The sequence below is a fragment of the Apaloderma vittatum genome, unplaced genomic scaffold (genome assembly GCF_000703405.1).
Source record: "Apaloderma vittatum isolate BGI_N311 unplaced genomic scaffold, ASM70340v1 scaffold4913, whole genome shotgun sequence".
In the NCBI taxonomy this organism is placed as follows: Eukaryota; Metazoa; Chordata; class Aves; order Trogoniformes; family Trogonidae; genus Apaloderma; species Apaloderma vittatum.
In genome coordinates this window covers 226,670-245,676 of record NW_009708530.1, presented here as the reverse complement: position 1 = coordinate 245,676, position 19,007 = coordinate 226,670, and the positions used below count along the sequence as shown (strand labels likewise).

At 44.3% G+C, this 19,007-nt stretch overlaps 1 protein-coding gene across 1 annotated transcript in view; it reads left to right on the top strand.

Moving 5' to 3' along the window:
* MAD1L1 (MAD1 mitotic arrest deficient-like 1 (yeast)) overlaps nt 1-19,007 on the top strand; it is a gene marked incomplete at its 5' end in the record, with an annotated part of 322,697 nt that overhangs the window by 198,971 nt on the left and 104,719 nt on the right. The window contains one exon of the mRNA XM_009866589.1: nt 1,266-1,473. Within this exon, the coding sequence (XP_009864891.1) occupies nt 1,266-1,473 (208 nt within the window). The remainder of the gene's footprint in view (nt 1-1,265; nt 1,474-19,007) is intronic.

The following is a 19,007-nucleotide window of genomic DNA, read 5'->3' as shown; positions in this document are numbered from 1 at the left end:
CTCTGGCCACAGTGTTGGAAGAGGCTCTTTTGGGAGAGCCCACAAGCTTGGCCACGCTCTGCAGCACTCTCCCAGCAGCTGGAGATGCTGGAGGATGTGCCTCTGCCCTCCCCTGGCAGGATCCGGTTATGGAGATGTTGTCCATGAATTTGTCAAACCCGTTTTTGAACCAGTGCTGCCTCTGCTGCCAGGCTCTGGGGCAGCTGAGTTTCAGCAGCTCACTCCCCGCTGTGGGCAGAGGTCCTTTACGGTATGTGGATGGAGTATTTTCAATAAAAGATGTTTGGGAATGGGATCTTCTGGGGTCTCTTACCAGAAACAACCAGCAATTCGGGATGAAGTTACTCAGTCTCTGCTCTGGTTTGCATGCAAAAAAACCTCACATAAAATTCTAGCAAATCTTAATGAAAATGAAATGATGAAATTGGGATAATACCTACCTCATGCTGCTCTTGAGGGTTAATTAATGTTTACAAAATCACTTCAGGTCCTGAGATTTAATTGAAGGAAAAATATTACCATATAAAATGCCTTTTTATGCGGTGCTGCTATAGGGTTTCAGCTGGGCAGAGTGCCGGGGAAGCCAGTATTAGCACATGCTTTACTACTTTTACGGTCGTGAGGCTTCCTGTAGTTTATATGAAAATTGTCTCTCTGAAATCATAAATGTAACATCAGTGTTTTCCTCTCACTTTGGAAGAATATTAATTTGCTATCTTAGGGCTTGATTGACTATTTAAACTGCTATAAATACAATTCACCTCTGAGAAAAAAAAAAGTATAAAATGAAGTATCTGTTCACTTGCTTGGGACAAGCTGGTACAACTTGCTAATGACCCCACCAGTGGAGTCATATGGAGGTTGCTGGCTCATATGAGTAAGAAATTAGGCTAGAACTGGGTGTCCTGCTGTAGTGTAAGGGTGTATCTGTGTGGTCATTATAATCTCCTGCTGTGAAGAGATTTAAAATACAGCTATAAAACTTCATTTCTGGAGTTAAATATAACTGTGGAGGTGTCAGCCAGGGAGCAACCTCTGCTGAGTGACGGGTTTTTTGTGCGTTTGTTTTGGGTGGGTTTTTTTGAAAGAGAATACTGGATTTGCCTGGCTTCAGGCAAATGTTTGAATAAAACATTATCACTGCATAAATGTCCCTTTTCCTGCTGTAACATTTTTTCATGTTCTTACAAAGAGTGGTTACAGGTTGGGTGGACTCGGAGGTTGGATCAGTTCCTTTATCTGCTTTTGTTGTTTCTACCACGCAGGGTGACTACGACCCCAGCAGGACCAAAGTTCTGCATTTCAGCATGAACCCAGCGAGCTTGGCCAAGCAGCAGCGCAAAGAGGAGCAGCAGCAGCTTCAGGAGGAGTGTGAAAGGCTGAGGGAGATGGTGAGGGTGCTCGAAGCAGGCGGCTCCATCCCTGGGAATCTGGAAGGAGTTGGGAGTTTTCAGTCACCACAAGAAGTTGCAGGTAGGCTGCTGGCTTCTGGCCATGAAGATGCATTTATTCATCCATACCGCCGAAGGAACTGGCTGCAGAAGCAGATGGAGAAATTGTAGACAGTTTGCTTGATGGGATGGTTATAAGGAAAATGAAAAATGCTGGATTGGTGCAGGAGAGAGTGAGTGTGTGGTGGCAGTTTGGTATAGAGGGTAGGTGGTAAGGATAAATTATAATAATCAATACCATTTGCTCATGATAAATAAAATACCAATACGACAGCCTTCACAGACTGGTGCTGCCGATGGAGTAAAAGGAAATATTTCCTTCCTTTCAGAGCTAGTTTAGCCCTTGAGCTAGTACAGACAGCAGGAAATAACTTTCATAGCTACAGGGGAGCAAGTAGTTGAAATCTTTTCAGACCTGGCTTAAAACAAATTAATATTGTTTATCAGTGTATATGTGCCCCATTAATCACAGCTACATTCAATACTCCATGAAAATAGAGTACATCTTTCACCAAGCTAAATACATTTCACAGAACCTGTGGCTCTCCTCCAGTACAGTCTGTCTTCCCTTCACGTACCTGAATGAGACTTTCTAGTACAGTAACTCCAAAGTCAACACCTCCAGAAATACTCTCAGACTCTGTAAATCAAGGTAAGGATATCAGTAAAATGTGACCCATCACCTACAACGCTGCAAGGGGACCAAGCAGAGTTGAATCACACTGCAGAGCCCAAGAGATCTTACTGCTGTAACTCTCTTATGTTTACCTTGCCCTCAAAAAATTTGTGTGGGAGAAGAGAAAAATAAGAGGGAGAGGAAGGTCTGTGTGGGGCTAACCTGTTGTGTTGCATCAGCACCTCCGTGGTCAGTGTCTGGGGGTCAGGATCCTCCCTGGGATGAGGCTGAGAGAGCAGAGCTTTCCTCAAAGGCCACGTGTGCTGGAGACTTCACACAGGCAAAATGGCAGAGCTCTGGTTTAGAGAAAATACACAGAAGAAAATACCTTTCACGGTTATGACACCAAAGTAGCTTGCTTCTTTTCCTATTGCTCAAACAACAGTTCTTTATTACAGCTAAGAACACGTTTGTTCCGGCATCTCATAGTGTACGGTGGTACTGCATAGCCTTAAAAATGTGGTGGTGAGAAGTGTAGATGATTGGTGGTGGTGAAGTGAGGAGCTGCCTGGATGTTGGGGGTTCAGTGACAGCTTGTCACTGTTGTTGGTGGATGCTCTAACAAATGCAGAAGCATTAAACACTTCCTGAACATTTCAGGAAGGCTGCCTTTGCCCGGAGGAGCTCCCAGTCTAAGATCCCGATGAGGCTCGAGCGGTACGTAGGGATAGTTCTTGCATTGCAATTTGAATTTGAAATGCACTGCTTTTTAAATGACGGTGGAAGCTGCTGCCCAGTGCCCTTGTTCGTGGTTGTGCCCCGGAGCACATGTGAGGCTGCGGAGCCCTGAGCCCGGGGAGAGAGGGGCAGGCAGGGGCAGGGGAGGTGCAGGGGTGAGGTGAACTCTGTGTCTCTGCCACTGATGATTGAACCTCTGGGGTATCATCTGCAGTAATTAGAACATTTCTTCTGGGAGAATGCATTTCTCACGTATGCCTCCTGTGATTTGTTATTCATAATTATGATTCCTCTGCCTTTCACGCTGTTGTTTTTAGCTGTTTGTGAAGTGCTTCTGTGCTGGGATGTTACCAGGTTTGTCTTCAGCTCATAAGAGATGCATTTTTAAAGCTGTTTTCTCTTCTGCCTTTGATTGCAACAGGAAAGGAAACAGCTCACTTGATTTTAGGGTGTTTCCAGCCTCTCATATATGTGATGCTATTTTTGTTTTGTTTTTTTTGACCCAGTCCCATGCTACATCATTCTGACTTCTGGTCACCAACTCAAGTGGGAGAGAGCGACAGTTGCAGAGCCTAGCAGGGTAGGAAATAGTTCAGTGTCATTTATCACAGTTGCAGGAGGGTCCTTTGCATTCTCAGAGTGGCTGTAAGTGCATGTGGAAGTGGTTCATGTAAACAAAATGGGAAAAAGAGCTGTGAGGGAAGGATGGAGGAGCCCTGTGGATGACTGTCTTTGAGACCAGGACATGTGCATAGTGAGTGAGGTTACGTGGAAAAATCTTGAGTTTTTTTCTTGTATTTTATGTACTTGTGTGTATCACTGTCACGTGTGGGGAACATTGCCATAAATAGTCCTAAACCCTCCTTTCTGCTGCAGGAGAATTGAGCAGTATGGTCAGAGGATGGAGACTGTGGATATTCAGATGTATGAGAGATGCTGAGGACAATATTGACTGCAACGTTAGCAGGCATGTCTGAGCTGGCTTTGAATTACCCAGATGAATGCCAGATTTGGGATTTTTTTTCTGGGGCAGGGCAGAGCTCCTGGGGAGTTAAGGGGCAACTTGTGAAGTGCACTGTGCAAGCTACATCCACTTTTGCACTGAGTCTGTCCTGCTTAATTCAGCATCCGCGGTGTGAATTTTTCTCAGTGTGTTTTCTCGATGTGAATTCTCAGTGGTGCCCAGCAGTAGAACAAGAAATAATGGGTTTAAGTTAGAACATAGGAAGTTCCACCTCAACCTGAGGAGAAACTTCTTTCCTGTGCGGGTGCCGGAGCCCTGGCCCAGGCTGCCCAGAGAGCTTGGGGAGTCTCCTTCCCTGGAGACTTTCAAAACTCACCTGGACACGTTCCTGCGTGGCTGCCCTGGGGATTCCTGCTCTGGCGGGGAGGTTGGACTGGATGATCTCTGGAGGTCCCTTCCAACTCCGAACATTTTGTAATTCTATGTTCTGTGATTCCATGTTCTATGATTCTATGAATGCAACAGCTGTTCCAGGAGTGGTTTAATGAATTCGTGTGGCCAGAAAATTCACACTGTCTCCCTCTGGATAAGAAATAGAAGATCCATCTTTTGCTGTTTTCTTGGGATGTCAACAGCTCTGCCCACAGGAGCAGCTGCCGTACGCCTTCCATTTTGTATATTTTCAAGGTGTGAAATGGGGAGCATGTGGCAGAAATTTCCTCTGCTCTCTTTGTCACCGTGCAATTGGCTGCCTTGGGGAGGGAGGTTTATTGTGTGTAATAAGGGAGCAGGTTTCAGTGAGGTTTGTGGAGCTGTTTCTGTACCAGAGTAACAAGAATTGGAATTTTTCTTGCACCTCTTTCTGCCAGCTGCAATACCCATATGTCTATTTATCCCTCTTGTGACACAAGCAAGAGGCAAATTCAAAATTCAGTTCTGAATGTTTGAAGTGGGAGGTCGCTCATGTCAGAATTGAATGGGATGAAGGGAGGTGGAGGACAAAGTAGGAAAAGTGTGGATAAAAGCTGGGAAGACAACAAAGGTTGTATGTAAGTTTGCTTTTTGCCTTTTGACAGATAGAGGTAAGTATAAGATTTTAGTGTCTTCTTTTGTCATATAACCTGAATGGCTTATTGGCAGAGGTGAGGGATTTAGGTGGCCTCTAGCCAGTCAGGTTTGCTGTGTTCAGCAAGCTTATGTGATCTGCAACAATTACGCTTAAGGTTCAAAGAATTATAATTATACCCACCAAAAAAAGGCATTAAGGACAATGATGTTGATGGTTTTGATAATAAGGTGTTGGTCATTATTAAATTCCTTCATTGGGCTGGAGTGCAGCATGTTTTTTCTGATCATGATTCTGACTCCCGGATAGGTAATAAGGAAATTATTACTGTGGACGTTAAAGCTCATTAAATGTGACTCTATTAAAAATCAAGGTTATGCTGGACTTTAAATCTCTTTGAGCATAACTGCTGGAGGCTGCAGCACAACCTGGCACCTTGCCACGTAGTTCAGTGGTCCTTTCCTCTCATTTATGCCGTAATAGTCTCAGTTAAAATGAGTACCAGAGCTGTTGCAAAAGGAGAGGTTCTAACAGCGTGAGCTGCAGCAACCTGCCGTCCTTTCTCAGAGCATAAATTTGCACACAGGGCTGCGCGGTATTAATGGGGCAGATCCGTGACAGCCGCATTACGGGAATGGGCTGTAACTTTGCGGGTGTTTTGTTTCTCTGCCAGTGACTGCCCGGGTCTGGGTTGTGTAAGAGGAGAGTGCCCCAAGGTCGAGCTGCCAGCTGGGAAGAGGCTCTAAGTCTTCCTGTCTCTGGAGCAGGGATGCAGACTGTGGTGGCTTTGAAAAGGTGGAGCGGGGCATCGCTGCCCACATTTGGAACCTGTTCCAGTTCGGTGTTTCTCTTTCCCATACTTTTCACGCCTTCTCCCTACCCCTCTGCCCCTTTCTATGTTTCAAGTGGCATCTTCTGCATTTTTTCTTCTATCAGCTCCATTGCTTTTCCTGTTTCATGGTTTGGGGTTTTTTTTTGTTCTCTTTCTCTGTTTAAATCTCACTGTTTTGGCTTCTGTAGTCCTGGTGGACCTCTTGATTTTTCATTTCTGGCACTGCTACAGGTAGAGTTTGGTCTTAACTTGCAAGCAAATAGGTAGGTGGCAGCTAATGGGGAGCTGACAGAAGTAATGAGAATGTGTATGAGAATACTTCAGGTGTTGATTATTTCCATTTGTGTTCTCATCTTAAAAGTAGTATATTTGAAGGTAGGAATGGACAGCCCGTGGAAGCTGGTTCCTGACTGTAGAATGCAGTAAGGGGAATTTTCTGTGAGCTCTCGTGTTTTATTGCTATCTTGTAGGCACAGGGGAGCATTCCCTTCCTCCATGTGATGCCTCCCTGTGAGAAAGAGGAAAAGTGCTTTTAATACTCTTTCTGTTGAGGGACAGACTGGCACCCCTACCAGGGAGGAAGATGGGGAAATCTGATTTCAACCATCTGTAGAGAATTTTGGAAGTTGAACTATTTACCTGAACATAATCCTACCAAAAAGAAAGCTGTTCATCCATCTCAATGGTTTCAGTGTTCTTTTTCTCTTGATAGGGAAAAATGGGAAAAGGGGGTCCTTGATGAAGGACTGGGCAATCTCACTCTAAGGCAGATGTTTGACCCTAACAGAGATGCTACGTCTGGTGTTCGGCAGAGACTGTCTTCAGCGTCACTGACATGTCAGGGCCTTGTAAAAATATAATTAATTGGAATTAAATTGAGTAATGAATTAATATTAAAATAATCTAATCTTGTTGAAGTGACAGGCTAGAGAAGGCAGAATTTGTCACTGTCTCAGCATGCTTGTGCTCCTGATGAATGTGTTTCTGAGTGCAGAAGGTGGAAAAAAAGGAGCAGATGGAATGTAGAAGTTGCCATTCTCCATCCACAGTTGGCTGAGCTGTTGGTGCTTGGAAGCCTTGGTGCTTCTTGCCATCTGCAAGAAATCCACACATGATGAGGGCTGCACCTGCAAATGAAACCTGATGAAGGATTTTTTCTGTGACCTTAGTTGCCGGTGGTGCACACATGCAGCATTCATATCTGGGATGGCTCCCAGCATCTCGCTGGCCAGGTGAGTGCATAGAGGGCAGCTCTTCTTTGGTCACATAATGCCTCTTCCTAAAGCAGAGGAAGGATGCAGTAGGTGACACTTCCCTTGGTGACATTTAACGTGCGAATTCCCCTCCAGTTTGTAGTGAAGGAACTGGCCTCTTTCTAAAGAGATGCAAAGTGAAGGTCCAGGGCATTTGCTCTGTTCAGATGTTGAAGGACTTCTGGTGAGAGCAGTATGTTAGCCTTTGTGCCCTGCCTGTATTTCAATGAAGTGATTGCTTTCTGCATATCCTAATTTCTTCTGAAGTTTATAAAGATCCTGTCATTGCCTCTGGTGTTTAGCTGTGCGCTGATGAAGTTCTGTCCTCTTTCAGGCCAGAGGTGGCCACGTGTTCTTGGTGGAGGAGGAAATCACTCCCTCCTGCTGCCTGCATCAGAAATGGTGCATAGCTTTAATGTGCAAAACATAAATGATAGGGAAAGTAGCTCACAGGACGAGTGCTATTAGCAGAAGTCCTTGGGAGCTGCTTTGCCTGACCCGCTCAGAGCCCGCCTGCCTTCCCGTGCTGACTCTGCAACTGAGGAGCAGTGTCTCCTCGGGGCAATCCCCTCACCTCTCCACTAGTTATTATCATTATGGTTTTTATGGAGCTAGTTTCTCTGCTGCAAGATGTTTAGACCAGTCTGGGACCCAAATAGGATATTAAGACTGGGAATAAGCCTGTAGATTAAATAGAGCTTACTTTGATTTCCTTCTTGATCATCTGTATCCCTTTGTCCCAGCCCAGCACTAGAGTTAATGAGGTGAGGCTACTAAATATACCTGTTTTCCTAAAAGACCAGAGCCAGGTTGGGACCTTATGTACTTTAGCATTGATGGTGTTATAGTGGTGGGTGGGCAGAGACCACAAAACTCTTTTACATTACAATGATGTCAATAGATTTGGGCAGCCCAGTCATAAGGGAAAAGTACCTTGAAGCCTTCGTGTGTCCCCATTCAGCAGCAGTGTGGCCTTTGATGGTAAGCATTCTGCATTGGTGAAGTCAGTGCAGGTGCTATAAAGAACCAGGTTTCCTGGCTTGAATGGAAGTATAGTACCTCAAGAGGCCTGAAAGAAACGTTCCCTGGTTTAAAAAAAAATAAAAAATTGCTTTTATCATATATAGCATTTGTCATCCAGATAGATTCCCAAGTTTTTTTGGAGATAACACAGAGACGAAGTCATGCAGCACTGAATATATTGAAAACAGCGTGCCCTGCCTATGGCAAAAACGGCGTCCCCTGCCTATGGCAGCATGCCATGAGGCTGTTAAACAACCAGAGAGACTTGCCCCCGAGCACGACTTAATCTGTGTGCTGCAAACGGCCGGGACATGAGCGGGCAGACAAGGGTTGCTGACCGAACAAACCCCTGAGGATGCCTGAAGCCTGCAGCTTCTTGTGAAACTGTGATGGGAGGTGCCAGTGAGATGTTGCTGGAACTTTCAGGCTCCGTCTGCTGTCCAGGGAGCCAGAGGTTTGTACTAAATCTTGTAACATTGGTCTGTTGTAGCTACTGAATGTGTAAAACTTGGTGTCAGTCAGAGGTTACCATCCAGGCTGTACTTAGCCTTCACAAAGAGCCAAAGAGCTGCAGGATTTCTTCCTGGCCCCTCTTTTCCACACAATTCACGTGTGGAGCTCCTGGAGGCCTCGATGTTCCTGCTTTTATACCAGCCAGCCTGTGAACCTGCATAAAAGGTTCCAGTTGTTTCTCCAAGGGCTTTTTTTTTTTTTTTTTCTCCTACCCTCTTGCTAGGTGCTGTGTAGAAGTTGATTACAAAATATTTAATAGAAGCCTTGCGCCAGAGAAAATAAAGCCACTTAAACAAGAAAGAAATAATAAAATAAGTTTAGGAGTGAGGAAATGGAAAACAAAAAAGTGTATGTGATGAGGGGAACCAAATTTAAACACTGAACTATGAGAACATCTACAATGGTTTCTATAGCGATGCGAGGAAGGAGGCTCCCAAGGGAAGGGTCTCTGGGCTTGGAGATCCTGCCTTGAATCTGGGTATAATGGAAATGAGTCACACTGCAAGAAAATATTTCTGGGGAGAAGGTGACTTGTTTCCTGGGTGGATGTGTTTTCCTTATTCCGTACCGATGCAGTACAGTCATGGTGTTACGTCTGAGAAGGAAGAGGTCGCCTTAGCTGAGGCAAGTGGGTAGGTTAGAGGTAGCTAATGTATTACAGATAGGCAGATAGCAAGGGTAGAGGTAGCTTCTGGGACCAGATAAATTAAGAGAAAATGTGTGGAGAAACCGCGGCTAAGCGAGAGCATTCTGTCTCCTGGCTTTCTCTGTATGTGGCTTTGGAGCAGACCCAGTAATAGGAACAATATTTTTAAGCCTGCTGATTTGGATTTCTAGTTCCCAGTCTGTCAATAGGTCGGTGAAACATGAAGTGACCATGAGGAAGAGTTGTTCTCACTCCCAGAAGTAGCTTTCAGAACCTTATAACCGGGGGGGAGCTTCAGAGCCTTTGCAAGGAGAGAAGTCTGTGAGCAGCAGAAGGACCTGCAAACTTTCTCTCCCCTGTTTGAACCCCTTCCTGTCCCTCAGATCCTTCTTTATCAACTGGAGACAAGCCAACAGGCTGTTCAACTTTATCTGTCTCAGTAAGCTTTGGCTGTTGTGTTTTCCTGCTGGGTCATTTGAGTCAAGCTCTCATTGTTGGTTGTTGCCTTCTTGGTGTCTCTGTGTCAGTCAAGGTGCTTCCTCTAGATCTCTCCAGTCCAGCATTTCTCCTGAAGGAAAGGACACACTGTATTATCTGCAACTGCCCTTGGGATCCCGCGAGGTTGTGGTGTGAGCAGTCTGTATCAGAGAGCAGCTTTTGATTAGGACTGATGTGCCTTAAGGCCTCTGGATGCACACAATTGGAAATGCTCTTTCATTCATCAACAGGATCGAGAAGGAAGGCTCGTGCTGGTGTCTTGGATTCAGGCCGACACGGTTTCCCTGGCATTAGAAAAACCAGCCTGGCAGCATGGCAAAGCGCTTCGGCAGGGCAGAGTCTCAGATCTCTGCTCTGCGTCAACGTCAATGCATTGTTTCTCCTGGAAATTTAAGCTTGATGCTTCTGTTGAGCAGTGGAAAGTAGCAGAAACTAGTCGAGGAACTTTGCGAGGGGTTGTCGAGGTTACCAGGAACATCTTGAAAAGCCTGTGCTGGCAAGGTGAATGTCCCCTTGGTTGGGGGTGTTTGTTAGAGTCAGGAAGGATGACAGGAATGGGAAAACTCTAAACTTATTTACGCTTTCCCTCTCAGTACTATCCAAGATGGCAATATTTTTGTTATGGAAGGTTCATAACAAGAGTAAAAAAAAAATTACTGAATTTGCTGGTTTTCTCTGGAGTACTCATTTCAATTTCCAGGTAAGGATACGTGGCCGGGAGCTGAAATGGGACTGCCTTCACAGAATAGATAGGGACTCCTTAACACTGAATCCAAAATGAGGTGGGGTGAATGTGTGGAGACTGAGAAATAAAGTATGTCTACTCCTTCCACATTTTAAAGGAGGAATGCACAACTAAACAGCAGAAGCCAAAGGATAACTTTTCTCACGGGCTGTTTTTCTGGTTTACCCATCTGTCTCCGTGCGAAGCTGTTTTTCCTGGGAAATACTGTTTTCCAGTTATGTTCCCAGTTTTTCTTTTCACTTGCTCTGATGATTTAGGGGCTGTAAATGAAGTGAGATAAGTCTTTTTCAATATTCTAGAGCAGCGGCTGTATTTAAGAAGTTTATATTTGATGAGTAACTTGATGACATTGCATTATGTGAATTTGATGTGCAAACTTGTCACTAAAGTGTAAACATAGTGACAGCAGGACCAGCAATTCCCAGCCTAATCAAGTAAGCGGAGTAACACATTCTTTGAGCTATAGAGTAATAGACGCTGATTTACATATTAAAATGAGAGAAGCTGCACAAATCCAACAATTAAGTTGATGTTTTAATTGCATAAAAGTCAGGAGATTCAAAGTTATGTTTCCTGCATCACTTCATTTGTCACCCACACGTATTTGTAGTATTTTCAGTGACTTTATTTGGTATGAAACTGATGTGGATTAAAATATATGAAATGTTAGCCATGGAAAAAGGGAAAGCCTTGGATTTGCTTGGGTAGAAAGCAGACTAAGAGAATGGAGAGTTTCTTGGTCTGTTTAAAAATAGTGCAAACAAATTCCAAGTAATTTCTTTCTTAATATTCTAGTAGACATGTTGGGAGGGAGGGAGAGGGAGCTATATTCAAATGCAATGGAAAAAAAATCACGTTGATCTCAGTAGATGTTGAATTATATCCTTAACTTCTTGTTTTCTTTTTAAGGAATAAGCTTTATTGAATTGCAAATTCTCACAAATGCACTAGTACCACTAAGAATTACATCGATATATGGATTCTGTCCTTGGTGTTTATGCTGGTTTCACAGTACTGATCTTGCATTCAGATAAGCATGCACGTATACAGCTCCCCTTATCTCCCCGTGCTGATGTTCTGATATATGAATGCTTGTTCCCTGCGCTTTCACAAAAAGCTATTCACATGCTAACTCTGACGATTTTTTTTTTTATAATCCTTCTTTGAATTAGACTACAAAAAGAATGTGTTTGCAAAGGTTAACTAATGGATACACTTTTCTTCCTGATGAGGAGAAAAAAAATGGTGAAGTGCTGAAAAATGGTCAAGCAGAGTTTTGATCAGGCTCTGCTAATCAAATACATTCTAGGCGGCGAGCAAGTTAATCCATAGTGGATTTATTTGGAATGGAGAACATTTATTTGGAAAGCAATCAGCGTATAAAAGCAGACACTTGTAATTACTTTTCCATCTTAATCATGGCACTGACATCAGCACCATGATGTGATAACGTTGTGATAGCCTTTTGAATGTGGTGCCAACATAAGAATGTCAACAGGAAGGGAGGGAAGCCTGGCTTAGCATCTTCACACCTATCAACCTGGTTTGCTAACGCCCAGGTGTTCTGGGCAGCTTGTCCAGTGGTTACTAATGACACAGCATCCTAAACAAAAAGGCATAAGACCCTCTGAGCTCGTTTGGATAAAAGGTGGAACCTTGCAAGGTGCTTGGGAGTCCGCCGGTGGACAGGTGGTGGCCGGAGCGCTGCGGCAACGAGCCCCCGGCGCGACGCAGAGCGTGGCCGTGCAGATGGCAGCGTCCTGCATGGTGCTGGCTGTGGTGCGGTCACCTCATGCTTCTGGTGTGCTGTTGTGCCAAGGAGGCGAAGGCGTGGGGTAAAATCCCAGCAAATCTCAGGGGAGAGTAATGCCCGTCCATCAGGGCTATTTCTGAGCATCTGGGAGCAATGCGTTATTTCAAGTAAACCAAAGCTACCTGGGGTTGCTTGTGTAGGCACAGCAGCTGATGCAGTCTTCACTCGCTATTTCAGTGTTTCCACTTTTTCTCCATTCTGGTTATCTGGCACGATCTCCAGTTACAGAGCAGAAAGTCAATCCAGCCTCCATTAGGGAACAGCACATTCATTCTTCTGTACAACCAGCTCCAGCTCAATGGGTGAAAGTCAGACACACGAAAAGCTGGTTGAAATCAGATTCACAAATTGCCTTTTTGCTCTCTGGCTGGCTGACTGTGCTTCTGTCTGTATTGAACAGAGGAGTCTTCATACGTCCTGTTGGAGTACTGTAGCATGGTAGGTTATTGGGTAGGTGTGCAACTTTGTAAGTTACCTTCTGCGATGTTCAGATACCATCACAGGCGTGCAGCAGAAGTTAAATAGATCAGAGAGTTCCAGGAGGAAGGGCTGGACGCAGCGACAGCATCCACCTTCACTAGAGACTGTGGCTGTGTCATCAAAAATCTTGTCTCTAGTGGCATCAAAGGCGATGTGCAGATCTGAAAGATTCACCAAAGGTTTTCTGAATAGGCTGATAATGGTGACGGCATGCGATTCCCCATTTTAGGCTGCCATATTCCCTGAAAATGAGGCAGAATTTTGGCAGGGGAAGGTTTTTGTCTTGTTTTACAAAAGTGGGAAAAAGAAACCCGAAGTTGGAACCGGTGATGTTACATCTGCATAACAGATGTGGGCTAACGGCGTTTTCATCATTAGCCACTACTTGAAGTAGCTCCTGGTCATGTTGTCTCCACGATAATGCCCCTTCCTTGGAACACGGGCGTTGTGCTGATGCGTTTGCAGCTCTCCACACACGGTATTTGGGCTCTCACGTGCCTCAAGGGGTAGCAGAGATCACTCTTCTCTTCCACATCTTTCTGCTATAGGATCCTTTGCATTTTACAACCTGAAAAACTCACTGAAAGAGGAAGGGGGCATTACCTTGTGCTTGTATTCTGGAGCGCCTGTGAAGTTGCTGGTGAAATTTAAAGCAGAATGTTCCCATGTATGGAAAGTCTTCGTCTGCAAGGTGATGCCGAATGGAGCGGATGCTTGCACCACTTGGGAACAGATTTAAAGCTAATGGCATCTTAGTTACGCCTCAGGTAGCTCTGAGTCCTAGACTGCTAACCCCAAGAGTTAGAAATAAGTAAGGATAAAAATTAGAACTACACGTATCCAACTTACTGCAGCATGTTAAACGCTGCTTTTCTCCTCTGTCAATGGTGGAGTCAGCCAGGCTGTTCTATAAAACCAGGGCAAGTGAGCAATTAGCAAGAGGTGCAGAAATAGTGTTTGGGAAGGTATAAAGTTGCTCGGAGAGCTATAAAATGTGTCTCCTTGTTTGGCTCGGGGTTTAGAGTGGGAATGTTTGACACTTAACAAAAGCTGACTAATTCTTTGGTTTTTCCCTTTAATGATCAGAAATCAGGGGAGGGCTGGCTGTGACAGGCGGGAGAAAGCATTGCCATGAAAGTGAAGCTCTTTTTAATTACCAAGTCCCCTGGATGATTTACTTTCTAGTGATTTGAGTGTTGGCTGGTTTGAATGTGTCAGCAGCACTGACCGGCACGATGCAGTCTTGTCAGCGCAGGTTCTGTTTTGCTCTTCAGGCATCAAGAGGTGAAGCCTGCTCCAACAAGGAAAGTCTGTGATGAGGGAAATTAAAACTGCAGCCAGCCGCGCTAGTGACTTCACCATCTGCTGTGATGTCTCTGCTCTGAATACCAGCACTTGTGGTAGCAGGCATAATGATGATAGTATTTTCCACTTCTGTAGCACCCTCTGTCCAAAGGTCTCTGAGCATGCTGGAGATACTAATGAAGACTTGCAGCACCCATGGGAGGTGGGCATGAGTCTCCATGCTAGCTTTTCTGGCTTGCAGAGTCTAAAGAGATTGTGGCACTAATCTTTGGGCAGCAGTTCCTTCTGTCAGGAAGCTCTGGAAGAAATAAAAACCTCTCATACTGTCATTAGTTTAAATCAGAGCTGTATTAGAGAGGCAGTCTGACTCGCTGGGGTGTAAGGGAGGGACTGAGCTTTGTGCTGCTAAGTAGCCTTGTTGGAGGAGCAGCAGAAGCTGGGTCTGCAGTAGGTAGCTGTTCCAGAGTTTCTTACAGTTTAAGTCTGGGAGTAGGTCTTAAACTGGAATCCAGTCCTTAATATCTGAAACTGGACTTGTAAGATCATGCTGCAAGCACTCAGGGCAGTGCTCTCCATGTGAAAAAAATCGCAGAATAGTCTAGGTTGGAAGGGACCTTGACAGGTGCATATTACTGGCTCATGTCCAGCTTTTCACCCACCTGAGTCCTCCTCTGCAGGGCTGCTCTCAATCCCTTCATCCTCCAGCCAGTGTTGATACCAGGGGTTACCCCAACTGAGGTGCAGGACCTTGCGCTTGGCTTTATTGAACCTCATGAGGTTCACACGAGCACACTTCTCAAGCTTACCTTAAATGTAGCCAGCATTTAGTCATCGCTCCTTTCCTCCAGCGAGTTGAAGTGCTCGTGTATAGCAATGCACAGTGGGCCTCGCACCAGCAACATTGGAGACAGTGGCTGAAAATGCCTACAAATAACACACATTCCCTGAGGCTGTATCCATGTTCTGTAGTGATGTCTAGAATTCTGGATGCTTTTTTTCCTCCAAAGGGCTTTTTTTTTCATTTCCCTAAATCCAGCTTCATTTTATTTAGCTCAGTCTTTCTTGTAGAAGCCTAACAGGAAAGCTTTCCTATCATCTGCATTTCCATTGTCTGTAGGGAATGGATGAATAACCTTGTATGGACCATCAGGAAGGAGTTAGCACATGAGAAAGGAAGAAATTTGACCACAAATCTTTGATGCATGATCCCTACACTCACACTCCTGCATTCAAAAGTATGTTCCCATGAAGATCCATTTAGCATGCTCTTCAGTTGGGTAGAATTGTGGCAGTGAAGCTCTTCCTTCCCCTGAGTGCAAGGTGTAAAATAAAACCTGCTGGTTAAGATCAAAGATACACCTACTATCCACCATCTCAAAGAGGAAAACTACTGTTGTCAAGTATCATTATATGGTTTCTCAGTGTATTTAAGGCTATTAAAGATAGTTATCCTCAGAGATTTATACATAACAGGTTAAAACGGGGGAGGGTGGGGGAAAAAACTCTTGCTGTGTTTAATTATTGCTGGGTGCTGCATGCACTTTTCTCCATTATTTACTTAATCTTAAATGCCAGATGCTAAAGGGCACTAGCATCAATTAACTGCTTAATTAGACTTGCAAAGAAATCATGTAATTTAGTTATAGGCAAATAAAAAAAAAGAAAAAAAACCCACACAGAACAGAAGCTCAGGGCTCTATTTGCAGTCATTTTTAAAGCTCCCTGCACACATTGTTTTCTTTCATCACTTGCTGGAAACTCTTTGGTGCGCTCTGTGCCACTTGCCCCACAGGAGGGCAAAGGGCTGGATGCAGCGTCCCTTGCTCGTTGCTGTTCGGAGGGGCTTTAGCCACAGCTTGCTTCATTGCTCTTCACGTTCTTTCACTAGAGATTTGGTCTTTCCGAGGACTTGTGTGGTGCCTCGTCCTGATCCAGCCTTCACGCTCTCTTTGTGATCCGTGTTCCTTGCAGAGCTTGCTCTGGGTACCTCGCCTGCTGAAGACCATGCATTGTCCCATTTCTGCTAGGGAGACTTCTGTGGTGAACACGTCTGTATTTTGCAGTCTGTGGTAGTATTTTAGCATGCACCCGACAAAGCATCCCGTGCTCAGCAAGAAGAGCCCTGCTTCTTTCACTGCAAAGTGATGGGAAGTGAGATGCTTTCATTCCATTAGTTCCCACACTTATGGATACGAGTGTTCACAGGAGCGAAGGGCATTCATTTTTCTTTTATCAAGGCTTACAATTCTGAATCTTTATTTTGCAAATTGCCTTAACACGGTAATAATCAATGCCTTGTGCTTGTGTATACGCAGTTTTTCTACTTTATAGGTGCTGCTGCTTTTCTGACTCTGTTAACACTACTCTCACTTCGGTATCGGCAATATTGTCATTTGAGTGCCTTTGCAGCATCCCATGGTTTACAACTTTTGTTTCTTTCTTGGTGCCAAGGTGTTGGAATCTGCTGATGTGTTTTTTCCTAAGAGCTCCCGAAACCTTTCCAAAAACAAGGTAGTGTTCAGTTTCTCCAAGCTTTCTTCTCCCTCTGTGCCTGTGCTGTCTCAACACTGCTCTTTTGCTATCTGAAAATACGACCTAGCCCTTACAGAGTTCCTTATTTCTTCAAAGCACTGTATAAACATTATCTAATTAAGTATATATAACATGCCCTAAAGTATGTTAAGGGAAAACTGCAGCACAGCATTGAAGTTTCCAGTCACTTGATCCAGTGTAAAATCTGATTGAATCACTAATTATTTTTCAAAATGCTGTGCCTAATGACATGTATCAGGACAGGAAGATCAGAGCCGCAGCCAGAAGCATTGGGAGCTCCTGCCAAGGAGAGAGGGGCAGTCAGGTAAGTTCTGTGTTAGTTCTAGAAATGCACACTAAGGTAGTAAGCAAAACAACAACAACAAAAAAAGAGGAGCTGCAGCATTTGGATCTTTCCTGTTTTGATATATATAATCAGCTCTACATTTCCTGTTGAAATGTTCATTAAAATTGCAGCCCCTGTGATTATGCAGCTGCCTAATTCAAATCAATGGGGCTCCTGAAACAATTTCAGGTATTTTTAAATGCTGCTGTAGAACTTCCTTGTTTACAATGTTATGATTAAGTGACTTTTTTTCTAAGCCATCTAAAAAGCCATTAATAAAAATCTCTTTAGCTTTTCTCTGATATTTTTTTACTCCAAATGGCTGTAAATAGTGTAAATCTTGCCTTATATTTTTTACTTCTTAGTGCAGCATGTCTATTTGTATTGATATTTAATCAGAAACCTAGTTAGCAATAATTGACTTCTTCTGTTTTGGAATCCTGATACAAATGAATAGTAGAGCAGCAGACTAAATACCACAGAGTACAACAGCCATACCTTGTTTCCAGCTCACTAACTTGGAAGCAACTTTTGGTAATGTCTATCAGCTAAAATATTTTCATGTTATGACTGACACAGGGCTGTCCAGAAGGAAGATTATAATGTCCAAATACTTCAGTAGGTATCATGCTGAAAGGGAGGTCATTTTAGTTTTGCTGGAAAGATGCTTTCAAGGTAATTTCAGCTCTTTTGCTTTGGAACGGCTCAGAGCATTGCTAGGGTTCTCCTAAGTTTGTTTCAGTGACTTTGCGTTTATTAACATTTCACTTTTCTAATAACTCCAATCCCTTTTACTGTTTCAGAAGTCTTGGCACAATTCTGGTATGTTTAAGTTGCAAACATTACAGGAAAATACCTAAATCAAAACAGTGTGGGAGAGAGACTGCGTGAAGGAGCAGATGTTTACAGTCTCTGACTTCTGTGGCATAGAAAAAGCAAGCACAGTTCTATAAAAACTCAGTGTGGTAAAAGCCTTTTAGCTGCCTGTAGTTCCGTGCTCCGCTTGCCTGTGAAGGTGTATCTTTAGTCTTCCCTTGCTTTTATTACCTCGCCCCAGCTGTACTTACTAACTCCCTTGTATAACTCCACTCGGTTATGGTCCCCCCGGGGTGCCAGGGGCAGAGCTGGCTCAGCTCAGAGCCGGCTCTCATCATCACTTCATCCCTCGCTGAGCACATCTGGTCCAGCTGGTGCTGCTGGGTCGGGCATTGGGGTGGCCAGATGTGAACAACTGCAGATGTTTTAGCAGTGCGGTGTGGTCGAGCCCAGATGCTCTGCTACCAACCTGCCGGTGCTGCTGTCACTGTTGTAGTAAAAAAAGGGGATGAAACCGCTCAGGTCAATATTGGTTGGTGCTGACTGGAGGTTGCCAACTGGATTTGGAAGTTGGTGAACTTTTTTAAAAGAGCTTTTTTTCTTTGGTGCTGAAGAATGAAGGATGCACCCTGTAGAACAGAGAAATGAGTATTCTTGTTTAGCTATCCTGTGTGTGTCCTCTTAGTAGTCAGGACTTGTGCAACTACTGAAAGTTGGAGGTAAACGCTTTGGATGTGAACATGGGAAAGGAATGAGATGGAGGAGGACAGGAAGGACCAAATCTTTTTCTTATTTTAACATAGAATAGATTGAATGTGATTTGGCCACTGCACCTTGATGGATAATCCCCACTCTGAGCCTCAGATGAAAAGAAAAAATCTATAAGGCTAGGGATAATGCAAGGGGATTTTTGCAGACTTTTCTCAGATGTAAAGTGAGCTACTGAATGGCACAGCCTTTAATAATAACTTTTTCTTCGAGCACAGAAGCTAATTCATTGATTTAGCCTAGTTGAGTAAACCTGTTTTTCATTGCTTGCACATCCCACGCACACAAACCTTTCGGATGTGTCATATTTCCCTTTCCTCACTTGTCCCTCAACACATATTTTTCCTAAACCTCTGGGTGACCTGTCCCAGCAGTGCCGTTCCTGCCAGCAGCAGGGTCTCCGTGGCACTTGATGTCAGTGACCCCAGTGGGAAGAGTTCACAGCAGCAGAGAGCGAAATCTTCTCTAAACATAAAACTGAAATGAATCCTTCTCATGAAAGGCTGCAATGCAAGAGAGTGGATTTCTCTGTGTGCTTCCTCCCTGAGTGCAATGCGGATCGTTGGAGACCAAGAGTCAAGGTTGCCTATATGCTGTGCTCC